Source organism: Aplidium turbinatum, chromosome 10 (assembly GCF_918807975.1).
Source record: "Aplidium turbinatum chromosome 10, kaAplTurb1.1, whole genome shotgun sequence".
Classification (NCBI taxonomy): Eukaryota; Metazoa; Chordata; class Ascidiacea; order Aplousobranchia; family Polyclinidae; genus Aplidium; species Aplidium turbinatum.
Window position 1 is genome coordinate 15,283,502 of NC_137481.1, and position 12,864 is coordinate 15,296,365.

Consider the following 12,864-nt stretch of genomic DNA (forward strand, 5'->3'; position numbering starts at 1 on the left):
AATGTAGATACAAACGACGCATTCGTCATTGCACATGGCTAGGAAAACTAGGGAACTGTGTTCAGAAACTAGTGAAACCCACTATACAGTAGCATCAGGCTAAAACAGGTCGTTTGCAGTGGTGGCCTTTGGGTTGGGCGAACTGAACGACCGCCCAGGGCCCGCTAATTTATGGGGCCCGCGCTTATCCAAAATATGCACAAATAAAATTTACATTAAGCACTAGCAGAAAGCAGTAGGCTAACTTAAACTAAACTGCAGAGCTTCACAAGAATATATTCACCATTGAAAACAAAAGAAACCACAGTTCCTTCTGCTCCACAGTATCTGGATCAAAACAAACTGAATGTTGTGCACCCTAACTTGTGTTTGTTACTAAGACTATTTCTTACTGTGCCAATTACTGTAGCTTTAGAGGAAAGATAATTTTCTAAACTAAAGTTGATAAAAAATACCTTCGCTCAACAATAAGCCACGAACGCATGGTTGGACTAGCTGTTGTTTCAATTGAGCACAACGTGGGCAAAAAATTGGACAATGCTTCTCTTATTAAAGAGTTTACCGCAATAAAAGCTAGAAAAGTGCATTTTGTGTAAGTGCTGCAGACGGGTGGTGTAGCACTTGGAGGGCCCTCCGACGTGGCAAAAATGTGATTTTGTGTTTTTTTTTCAGCCTTTGAAGTTTCTGCAAAATGCTGTGCAGTCCAGTGCTGGATTAATGCTACTGTAAACGTAGAGGTGGTTTTTGCACGGGGGCCCCCAAGGGATGGTAGAAGTAGGAGATTGCTCACTCAAAAAGAAGGTGGACAACTGGAGGGTCATAGTGTTATGACAAAATTTGGTGCAACTACATCTTGAAGTCCACCGCCATATGTCGCATACCCACGTGCAGCGTATGTGATCTGGCTGCGTGTGTACAAAGTGTGTATTGCCAAAATAAATGTATGAAAATATGTGATATCATGTATATGTAATACTATACTAGTCATAATAATGCAGCAATAGATTTCACGCTACAGTGGTAACAGTTAGCCTCACACTGCTATAGCAAGGTTTTGCAGATGTTCTAGCATCCCAAACCTCACGCAAAATATAGCATTTCATTTGATAAAAATGAATTTACCTAAAAGCAAACAAAACTTTTTGCAGTTTTTCCAATTTTTAAATTTTACAGTGACCCTCCAGCTGTCCATATCGCAAGACAAATCAATAAAGCGAGTCGTCCCGGTATTCCACTGTTCCTAAGGCCCCCCCCCCCGACCTAAAAGTACCCCGGGCCCCCCATCAGCTAAATCCGGCCATGGGTGTGGTGGTAGGCCTACAACATAGCATCAGAGTGATGTGGAGATGTCACAGCATGAAATACACTTTCTTTCGTACCATCGCTGTTTGTTGTTGTATCATGTTAATTTCTTTTTGTGTTATTGTGATTTATAATTATTTGAGTTTGCGTACTTTAAATTGTCGATACCGGGCTGTAGGGGCTCTCATATTACTTCTTGCCCAGGGCCCACAAAACCTTAAGGGCACCACTGGTCGTTTGTATCTACATTTGTGAAGTAATTCCACTTATTTGATGCCACTAAATGAGGAAATTTTGTTGGATTGCTTAACTGTACAAGTCGTAAATTCCATCATTTGCTTGATCTTGCCATTGCGTTGTTCACAGGGCTAAGTTGAAAATCTAGTAAGCTATCGGAGCGAACACTTGAAATGCATTCATGAAAGTTTGACTTGCATGCCTATACCTCCTTTGCCTTCTTCTTGTTCTTCAAGAAGAAGACCTTTTTGTATTCAGCACAAAATTCTATGTATTACAAAAATACTCTTTGTTTAAAATTTCTTTCCAAAAAACATCCTTGAAGCAAATAATGCACTATTTTCCGGGTTAAAATATCGAGCACAAACTCTTCTCTCACAGCATGCAAACTAATTTCATACATCATCACGATTATTTCATGTATTTATTTTTGTTAAATATACGCTTTGCAGCTATAGTTGTGCTGCATTGCATTATGAAAGCTATCAATATTTTGACAAATATTCAAATGATTCACAAAACGGTTTCAGGACTTTTACATCCGGATATCAGTTGCATTTGTCATCGTCTGATGTTTTGTTTTTAATTGAGCTGGGACTGTGATTTGTGTCAATTAAGGTAAAAGGTTACCAGTTTCTGCATCATGCTGTAGAAAATCAGTTCTGCGCAGTGTAGAATTGCAAGTTATTTTGAAGTATTACCTACGGTTTTTTATATACTGTATACTACAGGTATGAAGTATTGCACATCGATTATACTGTGTTGTAAAAAAAAAATAACAGCACTTTCCCTGTCACACCTAGCACGGACAAGACGATGGGCGCTTTTCTTGGTCATCCTGTTTTGGACTTGTTGGTGGAGTTTCTAAAACTGAAGGTTGCACTTGCGGCGCGGGGCTGGCTGGACCACCAGCATCCAGTGATGACATGTAGGACTGCATTCGCTTCACAACCAGGTCCAATAGCGTGTTAACCGCTTTGTCGACATTTTCGCCTGTTTTCACACTTGTTTCAATATATGGTATGCTGCAACAGATGTAGAGATTTGGTGAAAATTACATAGTTTAAAACGTAAAGCAGTGAAATTCAGATTTTTTTAATCATAGATGAAGAACTATTATTACCGTCTTGGAACCGTAAGCAAGAGCAACCACTAAAAAATGGGCAGACAAACGCAATTACAATGATCTAATGACAGCTTTGTTGTCAAGAAAATTGTTGAATCATGAAAACTACTTTATGCATTTCAAGCTGTGCTCTTATGTTGGGACGCCATGTCTGATACAAGGCTCGTAGGCTGTGCACTTTTGAAGAATAAAATAGTTTTTTCTATAGTTTTGTTTGTTAGGTCTACAACTTACTTTAAGCTTTCTGCAAACTGTTTTGCTTGAGCTGTAGAAACTGCTCGTGGTTCCAAATCCGATTTGTTGCCAATCAATATAATATCTGGATCTCCACAATAGGCTTGTTCTTTTATTTCGGCTGGAAATTGACAGCATTAAAACGTCGTTTAACTAACATTCACTGTAATTACCTGTCGAGATGACATCTTGTTGATAGATTGGAAAAATACACAAAATTTACAACCCCTTATTGCACTGATAAACAGTGAATATGGCATCTTTTTTTAATCTTAAGGTGCACTAACAACCTTTCTGATCATTTTTCATCTGCTTTTGTAAACACCATGGTTTGTTGGCAATATTTACGACTAATTTGATAAAGCAGTGATTTCTAAGTTAGAGTCGATGGACGCCAAAATTTTAAAGGTGGTCCACGAGTGCATTGATTTTAGGAGAAAGTACCAAATTTTGAATGTTTAAGGGTGTTTTGTCAAAACTTTCGCTTACTGTCACTTTTAGAAGTTTTTGAGGTGAACAGGCTTGTTCATGCTTTGAACGAATGCTGTGACTACATGGAGATTGGCTACATAGCCGAGTGGTGAGAACCCTGGAACGGCAATCGAAAAAGGCGCCGGTTCGACACCGCTCAAGAGCATGCGGCTGTGTCTGTGGCAGGACACTTAAAGGCGTGCCTGAGGGTGGCTAAATCTTCAACCACCGGGTGTAAGCCTGGATACGACAAAATGGAGATTGGGAATCCCTATTCGGTTTGGCGCCTATGGAGTTCACGTAGCTTTTGCAGAGACAACACACTTCATGGTGTGCTTAAATGTTAACATGAGGATTATTTTCCCGTCTAGTCCACTTCATTCAAATGTTTGATTACCACACACAAGCCTGGCGAACTTTTGAAACTTACGAAAACGAACATTTGCTAAGCCTAATCTACAGGCTATATTTCGGTCTGCAATGTGGTAAGTTTCTTACTTAACCATTCCCGAACCGATCTGAAGCTTGGCTCTGACGATAGATCGAAAAGTAATAGAAATCCCATTCCATCACGAAAGAAGGCCTTTGTTAAACTACGATATCTGTAAAAGAACACAACGTTTTTCATGTTGGAGCAGCTTTATTTTTCAGCGTTTCTTACTTTTTTGAAGGACGGTCATATAAAAACTTCTGCTGATATTCTTTTTAGTCAATGCTAGAGAAAAATACAGGTTGCATATCTGAAAATACCATGGTCATACAAAATGCTAGAAAGAGAAATAGCTTGTCAAAAACGCACGACGTTTTGCTGAAAATGTCACCGGTGATGACATGTCACAGGTGCAACTTTTACTCGTATTGTGTTTTTCAGATTTTGTTTGAGGTGTCGCTGTGTTTGCAAAACAAGACGCTTCTACTGTTAGTCTAGAAGCACCGGAAGATTGTTATTTCTAAAAAAATTGGTAAAAATCAACAACAAATGCTCAATTGCAGACAATATTGTAATACTAAATGCGCTACAGGCCAATAGACTGGTGTAGTACAGTAGTTCTAAAGCTACTTTAATTTCAAAAATATAGAAAATAAAACAGACACACAAGTAAGCTGAAAAAGACAAGAGAAGACAACTTTTTAGCTTTATCTATGGGAATTTTTACTTCGAATCGTTTTTTTTTTTTTTTGACAAAAATCGATAGCCTGCCTTATGTAATAAAGAAGAATGTATTTGCTCCACCTTTCTTGTCCAGCAGTATCCCAGAGTTGTAGGTGAACCTTCTTTTTGGAATCTTCGTTGTCTACTTCTGGGAATTCGTAAACCTGTGTAGAAGAAATAAATGACTATGCAACATTTTTTTTTTAGAAGGCTACATGTTCATTGTTCAACCTTCACAATTAAAACTAGCGTTCTTTTAGGTTACGTGTTACACGTTCAGTTTCATCATGTACTGTATTGTATTGTCCAAGATTCCTCTTTTCACAGTTGTAATGCACATTGTTTTAAACAAGCATATCACCTAACATATTGACCGTTAAGGCTATAAGAGTTTGTATCTCGAATGCTTATTGCTGGAAAAGTTTATGATCGGTATGTAAAATATTTACAAGAAAAACGCATATAAATGGCGCACCCAGTAATAAAATACGCAAGGAGTTCAAAATAAAATTTTAATCCAGCAAAATCAAATTGTTAAAAAACGTGTTATCTTTCTGTTTGGGAATTCTTTCGTTTCTCAGAATATCCCACACAGCTGTTTTCTTACCAATTTCTTCAAGTGAAAATCGATCCCAACTGTAGGGACAAATTGTGATTTAAACTCTCCAAATATGTATCTGTGTAGAAAGCAGGTTTTTCCAACGCCCGAATTACCAAGTAATAGAAATTTAATCAGAAAATCGTATTTCGCTTCAAGAGATTCGGTGTTTTCTGCAAATTAAAAAACTTGAATTAAGATTAAATTTTGCAACCCAATGGTGGCACATATCTTACACTCTTAATTTTGAAATGCAATGAACACGCTCATTGTATTCGTATTTTTAAATCCCACCCAAGTTTTCGTATTTTTTTTACAAATTACCGCAAGGTATAGCTTATATTTGAAAACATACGCTTGTGTTTTTAAGTGTAGTCAAATCGTTGCAACGTAGTATACAACCACTTTCTAATTGCTTTTCTCGATACCAGTATCCCGTATAAATTTTAAGTTGTACAGTTTTATTTGTGATAGCAAAATCTTCTATAAGATGTTCAATAGCAATGTTTTGCCACAGTTAATACGGTACGTGAGATAAGTGGTTCATTTTTTTCTGAAAGTCGTTGAAGGTGCACAGGTAGCGAAGCAAAGTTTTGCCATTCACAGGCTTATCATAGAATAAACCTAGTTTTATATAATACTGTACTTGCAAATATGCACAACAAACATACGTTTTATTTCCTCTTCAGTATAAGTTTGCGTCAGACAACAGTATAATGACTTTCCTATTGATAACCAAATTTAATAACAGCATGTAAACGAAAACTCAGATAAGCGTTTTCAGTAGCTGGAATAATTTTGCAAGCGCATATATTTAGTTCTGTACGCCTGGCTACCTTGCCATTCCATCGCATTAAATTTTAATGCTATGGTTTGCTGATGGGCAATTTTGAACTTTTTTCGTTGATTCACTTATGGTTAGGCGAAATCAGTGCTTGTCGTGAAATCAATGTGTAGACAGGTAATAAATTATTTATAAAAATTAGCTTTCCCTTACACCTGCTATTTCCACCCATCTGCATGGTTTGATATAAAAAATCTAAAAACATGCTTGAATGTCGATTTGGTTACAAAAGTTAGAATGCAATACACATCCTTGAGTTGCTAGGATAGAAAGCTACTGTGACACTCTGCATGTTGTTGCAGTGTTTGTCTAATAATACAAAGCTTTCGAATAACGTAATGTCATTTTGGCGCCTCTTTCCTTGCTTATCAGTCACTGCTCCCAAGCTCGGCAGAATAAAAAATTAAAACTGAATTGATTTGGTATTAAAGAAAATATATTCATATAGGAAAGGATGTTAAGAAGATGATTTGGACCCGGTATCAATAAGATTCTCGGGCCCCAAGTCAAGACTATCTTAACAAACACGCACCATATTCAAAGAATACTCGGTGGCTTTTTCAAGTTCCTCGGTTCCTTGGAAAGGTTACGGGCCCTTAACATCATTCCCGGATCTAAAGTACCCTCTAATTCCCCTGACAACGCTACTGCATGTAGGCTAACAATAACCGAATGCATTGTCGAAACAACTGTAATCGTACGTTGCTGAAAGAATTTCTCATTGTAGGATCGGGCGTTGTAATCAATCTTTGGTTGCGATAACAGGCCTTAAAGCAGCCGGCGGCCATCGCGGCCATGGCCGCTAAGTAGTGCTTGAATGACCGCCGGTGCTACCTCCTCCGTCGGCCAAGTTTGGCCGCCGGTTTCTTCTAGCCAATTATTTAATTTCACAATAGAATGATCGTGGATTAAATGTCGAAAATATGTAGTATCAAAGAGTGACGCAGAATTAGGTCAGCGCATCATAGTCACTACTGTTGTATTGAATATATCCATCGGCGATCACCAGCGCTGTAGTCTTGTTTGCAATTCCCGATGTTTATTATAATGAAGTGTTAATCCGAAGTGCTAATTTACATCAGCTGGCAATATTGTCATTTTTATATCGATTCAATGTTGTCGGACATTGAATCGTTGTTACAAAGGAGAACTAGGTTAGTTGACATCCGTGGGTAAAACAAGTGTCTTCATAGTTGAGAACGCTGTGGGTTAGTGACTTCACTCCCTCAATGGTGACATCATAACGGAATAAATGGTCAGGTTTTATGAAAGGCGGTATGCAGTTGAAACAATTTACTGAGCTGCGAGCAGTTAAAATAATTTAAGGTCGTTAGATGGTCCCGCAATACCGGAATACAATCCCGATAAAGCATTTAATGCGTGGTAGGCCTACAACGATTCTATTGCAGGACGTCGCCCAGACTTCAACAACGCTAAGTGATCATTTTAACATTGTTGCAAGTTTAATGCTATTTACTTGTGCTATCGTTATTGTATTTTGGCCTCCAAGCACGCAGATTTGGCCGCCGAGAAGGAGCTCTCGGTAGGCCACGATGGCTGCCGGAAAAAAACACGAGTTTTAAGGCTTGCGATATTCCCATATTTTTCGGGTGGTGACCAGCCAAAACCGTTTCCAACAGCTTATGAGACAACAGAAACAAAGGGAATCGCCTCTGACAAGGTAAACGTGGCTTTTTATGTTATTTAAACTAGGGGCATGAACGAGCAGCAGTGGGATGTCGAACTATACTTGGCCCTTGATACAAACCTCTTATTATTTTTTTACCTGATCCTGCACATTTTGCGATAATACTGCAAGTGTAATAGGTTTTGTAAAAGAAACGTTTAAAGCGCCTAAATTTTGGACCAACTTAGTATCTGTGCTTCGTTTTCTTTTCTGATTTTTCTATTTTTGTATATTGTGTAGGCTACATATTTTCCTGTCCGACGCACTCAGAGGCGTAGCTAGCACAAAATTTTGGGTGGAGCAAATAAGTACTTTTGCACATGTGAGTGAGCCTGGCAATGAGTCACTGAAGACTCAGTAGTGCCGAAGGCTTAGTACAATGAGAACCGTGTCTTTTCATACCCGACACTTGAATCAAGTATGGAATCACCTTTAAGCAAAGTGGCGATTATTCCTCGGATTCCCTATAAATACGGTTTCGTCTGATGTTGTAAAAACTGCTATATACGTCATTGTATGATGAGTATAACGAGAACCTCATGTTATCGACTCCAGATGGTTGGAATCAAATGTGGGACTAACTTAACCTGTCTATTTACGTCATTACGTTTTTTTACCAAAGTTCATGCGATACATATTTACTTACGTCGTCATAGCCAACATTTAAAAAAGATTATCCAACAATAATCGTATTAACTGTTAACTCCATTTCTTACTTAACTTTAGACTATCACCACTGAAGCAGATACTGTATAAAGTTAATGTAAAAGTTTATAAGAAAGGCTCTATTATTTGGTTATTGTAAAAGGCAGCCTAACACATATTTAAGCCAGCAGACTTTATAAGCATTGTGAATGGTTGTTAAAAACGTGCTGCTAAACTGAACTTGTTGTGTATATACAGTATTTATGAGATTGATTACCGATCAAACTACTGGAATTAAAAAAACTTACCTTCTTGACATAGGTTTTCATCGGACATCGTCTATCACTTGACTATAAGCATGCAATATAAATAGTTTGATGCTTTGTTAATATAAAACAAGCAATTAAAAAAAACTATGATATCTGCGCAAACTACCCAGACAACAAAACTCTTCATTTTTACATTGATTCAACGTTAGCAGACGTTGAATCAATGTAATAAATGACGGATTTTGCTGTCTGGGTATGAGGTGTACGTTAGCAGTACCTAAGACCCTTAGGGCAATTAAAACAGAGCTAATTTTTCCAAAATGCGAAGGCTACTTGTGTTGGAAGTTGCCTATGGTTCAGTAAACCATAATTTGTCGGGTCTACTTGCTTATTATGTCCATCTTGAATACTGGTTAGTGCTGTTGTTAAAATGTATCTCACTACTGTTTTTGGAATAACCTTTGCAGCAAACTCGACATGAAATCACGAAGTTCTGGTTATGCTGATTTTACTTCAATAAGATTTAAAGTTTTCTATGAATATGCTTTACTAGTTTGCTATCATCGTAGCCTACAGATCACTGTAGCCTACAGTAGATTAGCCTACTGTACATATGCTACATCGCTTGCGTCGAACAGCTTTTGGAAGAATTCGCTCTTGCATAAATGAGTGCTTTTACTAGAGGAAGTAGGCTACCGTATAAGCTTTTCCAATAGCCCACAGTCATTTTATGTGTGTTTGACCGGCGTCCGCTAACAAAAACTTTTCTTGCTTCATGTCGCGTCATACGAATGGTGTCATCACGGATCAAAATAAAACATCACTTAACCAATCTTTGTACTGTATTTCAACGAATCAAATACTGCATGATAGACTATTGAATTGGACATTAAATTTATTTTCGTGTGTGCTAACTGCTAATAAGCTAGCTACAAGTTGGCCAAGACCCAAGACAAAGATGAAAGCTAATATTCTAATCTTCATTTCTTACTTCCTCAAACTGGGTTTCACTGCTCGAATTCCTAGATTCAAGCTTGTTTAATCTCACCTCTTCATGTGGAGAATTTCAAAATAAACTTCTTGCTTATGAGGCTGTGTTATTTGCTTAATTGCAAGAATCGACTAGGTCTACCATGGCGCACCGCAAGGAAGTTGACAGCGTGAGCTATTTTGAGCAAAATGAGTCTGTTTTAAAGATACAAACATGAAAACTCACATGGCTATCAACATAAGGTTCTTGATACAAAAGCACTTTCATAGCATCATTTTGTTGCAGACCTAGTCTAAACAGAAAGTTTGTTAAAATTTCCTCAAATTAGATACGGGACTCGTTTAAATTTAAAAGCAGTTGCAGTTTGCACTGCTAGTGTGCTGTTTCAACACTTTCATTTAAGCTTCATTCTAAAATCACTTGAGGTTTAATGCAAAACGGCAGCATCATTTCAAAATGATGCTCGTTAATACGTGACACAAAGCTCTGTTTCCAAAAAATATCTATAAATTTTATGACACCTTTTCAAATGCGGATTACTTGATAGGACATACCAAGGTCGTTGGAGACAAAAATTTAAAATTGTGGAAATTTTCAGGTTCTATGAAACTGTACCGAAAATCGAACCCGACAAGGAAGCTTGGCAAAACCTTTGGGTTTTTCGACGAAAAACGCTAAGCGCAAAAGAGCTAACATACAAAAGTTTTCTAGTGACAAGCAATTTTTTGTGTTTCTTTGTGTCCTCTCTTATCATTGGTCAAAGGTGGCTATTGTATTGATTGCAATTCTCTAGCCCACTATACTGTAATTTGTATCTTAAAATGGAGCAAAACGTTTTATGAGTTCCTTGACAGCCTTGTAGTAGTAGGCTAGGGCTATAGTATTGGCAAGTGACCTGTCTACTATTCTTGCGAGAAATGTGTAACTTATTTCAAATATAGCCATGAAATTCATTGCACAACAACCATTTCAGGCGAAACCAGACAGATAAAATACTAGTTTTTGATGTTTTCCAGTTGCAGCATTGAGTTGACATGATTTTCAAGAGATTATTTTGAAATTGCTATTTGGATACTACACACATACGCAAATTAGTAGGTTACTATGCAGTATTACAGTTGCCATACTGTATAGACCTATTCTTTATTTATTAACTAGTAGGCTATTAACTAAACTGAGTAGCGTTTAACGTGAAAATAGCATCTTACCCAACTTATAAAAGCCTAGTGCTATCCAGATGCTCCTTTACCACAACGTGTCGTCTCGTCTTGGGCTTGCTAAAGGAAGGAAACTGTGCAATATGCGTTCTCTCGTTAACTTTCTTGTATCCCCGTAGCATCCTGAGAAAGTTAACTTTCGTTTAAGTCTTGCTATGTTGAAACAAAGTACTCAGCGTCAAAGTGCTTTCAAGGACTTCAGTTTCAGCTAAGTTGTAGAGGAATAAATCTACCAATCACTGCAAGTCACAATTTTGTGTCCGATATTGAAAAAAAAACATCTTGTAAAGAAGGGAGCGTTCTTGGTGGCTATCAGCACAAGGCTGAGCACTCACTAGTATACAGCAAGCAGTTGCGATTCGCTAACCTTAATGGTGTAGCTTCCACGCTAGCCATTTAGACCATCCAATCAACTTTATGTTTCTTGGCTGCCGATTTTAGCAAGAATTGACAGTGATAGACACCGTGTTTTTCCCATGCCTTTAAATATTTGGTATTTTACTACAAGACCACCAGTTGGCAACTTGTAGTTTAGGCCAGGGCACCAACGTGGCTAAGGCGCTCGCTTTCCAGTTCTGCGGTCCTGGTTCGATTTCTGGCCCCTCAGCTCTACCCAGCAGGGTGTCATAAATTGGGTTTGGTGAAGGGTAGACTTTTTGAAAATTTACAAACATTTCGCCGTAATTACGCTATAAATATCAACTTTTGAATTTACTAACAACCTCTCTCCATTTGCTATAAAGAAGCCTGGTTTTCATTTCGTAATCTCCGTATCGACTAGCAATAGTCTGCAGCTACTTTTCCATATTCGATATTCGCCAGTGCTTCCATCTTCAATTTTCAACTTGTTTTTAGTCAGGTTACTTGTTATCTTTCTATGTGTCGTCCCAAATTTTCTTTTGTTAAATAATTCTCATTCATTTGCTTAAAATGTCTCAGTCATCCCATACGATGTCCAATTAAATAGGATACCCCATCATTCGCCCACTCTCTCAAGACATCGTTTCTAATGTTATGAAGAAGTATCTCGCCATGCGGCATTCTCATTTCTTTCGTTTGCATTCGCTCGATACTTATTTCATATCTCATAACATCATATTTATCACACACGCCTTGTATAGGTAATGATCTTTCTTTCAACCTACGAGAAAGCGTTGTGCCATATGGAGTGTGTCTGACAAACCTTAAACCTTTCTCCATACTGTACAACTGCACGTATTCTTGCGCCACTGTTCTGCTGATGCAGCTATCTTTTTTCTAGCATAGGCCTATCTCTACGACAGCAAAATTCTGTAACAACTTCTATTTCATCGTATCTCGATTTCACATACTTTTCATCCGCTGCAACACCTTTACAGTTTTTACGCCTCATAATCCAACTCATCAATTTTCCGTAAATTCCTGAAAACATCTTGTGTACCCAAAGATTGCATTTGATTCATTGAATAGAATCGAATTTTTGAATAAAATTGAGTGTTCTTACCGTAGCCTATATGCTAATGTTTGCATGCTGGTCATGATTATAGCCTATTATGATACCTTATATGCTTCATTTCGATTGTCAACTGTTCTGTTCCACTATGCTGTTTATTACTTTAGCTATGACGTAAAATTTAATGCTGATACTGCAATGTAAGAAGCTTGATGTCAGGCAGCATCTTGACTGGTAAACCTCCAGGTTGTTTGGTGCTGCCAGACCTTTCTATTGCTAAATCCTTATTTTTGTGGGGCAAATGTGTTCTTTCTCGACTCATATTTGAAAGGCAAATAAAACGCACATCTCTCTCTTGCATTACCCTCTTCCTCTTACCATATATGGTAGGTCAAGTTTCGGTAACAAAAACTTAATATTACACTTCAGCTATAAATCTAACCAAGCGCTGCTATATCTAATCTAAATAGGACATACTACCAGTACCTTATACGAAGGTTGTTTTTTGAATCGCAAGAATCTGTTAAAAGCTGAAAGAGATTGATTGGAAAGCTTTCCATTGGAAGCGCTGTGCTTCATCTTCGCATTTAAACAACATAGTGACGTTGGTGAACTGAGGATTATTATGTTTCTGTACCACACCGCTCTCCATTTTGCT

At 37.8% G+C, this 12,864-nt stretch overlaps 1 protein-coding gene across 1 annotated transcript; it reads right to left on the minus strand.

Annotated features, from left to right (window-relative positions):
• Window positions 1-1,911: 1,911 nt before the first annotated feature.
• Window positions 1,912-8,721, minus strand: LOC145778200 (ras-related protein Rab-27B-like). Its single transcript, XM_082589654.1, has 6 exons — window positions 8,606-8,721; window positions 5,131-5,294; window positions 4,605-4,687; window positions 3,869-3,972; window positions 2,900-3,020; window positions 1,912-2,564 (listed from the first exon to the last, which is right to left on the minus strand). The coding sequence occupies exons 1-6, from the start codon at window positions 8,631-8,633 to the stop codon at window positions 2,339-2,341; spliced, it is 726 nt and encodes a 241-aa protein (XP_082445780.1). The 5' UTR covers window positions 8,634-8,721; the 3' UTR covers window positions 1,912-2,338.
• Window positions 8,722-12,864: the final 4,143 nt, after the last annotated feature.

Bases quoted from the DNA above. Each gene is read 5' to 3' on its own strand.
- LOC145778200 (XM_082589654.1), bottom strand. From the start codon at position 8,633: ATGTCCGATGAAAACCTATGTCAAGAAG. The intron at 3,973-4,604 runs GTGGAGCAAATA...GTTCTTTTACAG, and splicing joins GATACTGCTGGACAAGAAAG to ATATCGTAGTTTAACAAAGG. The intron at 2,565-2,899 runs GTAAGTTGTAGA...CATCTGTTGCAG, and splicing joins CAGTTTGCAGAAAGCTTAAA to CATACCATATATTGAAACAA.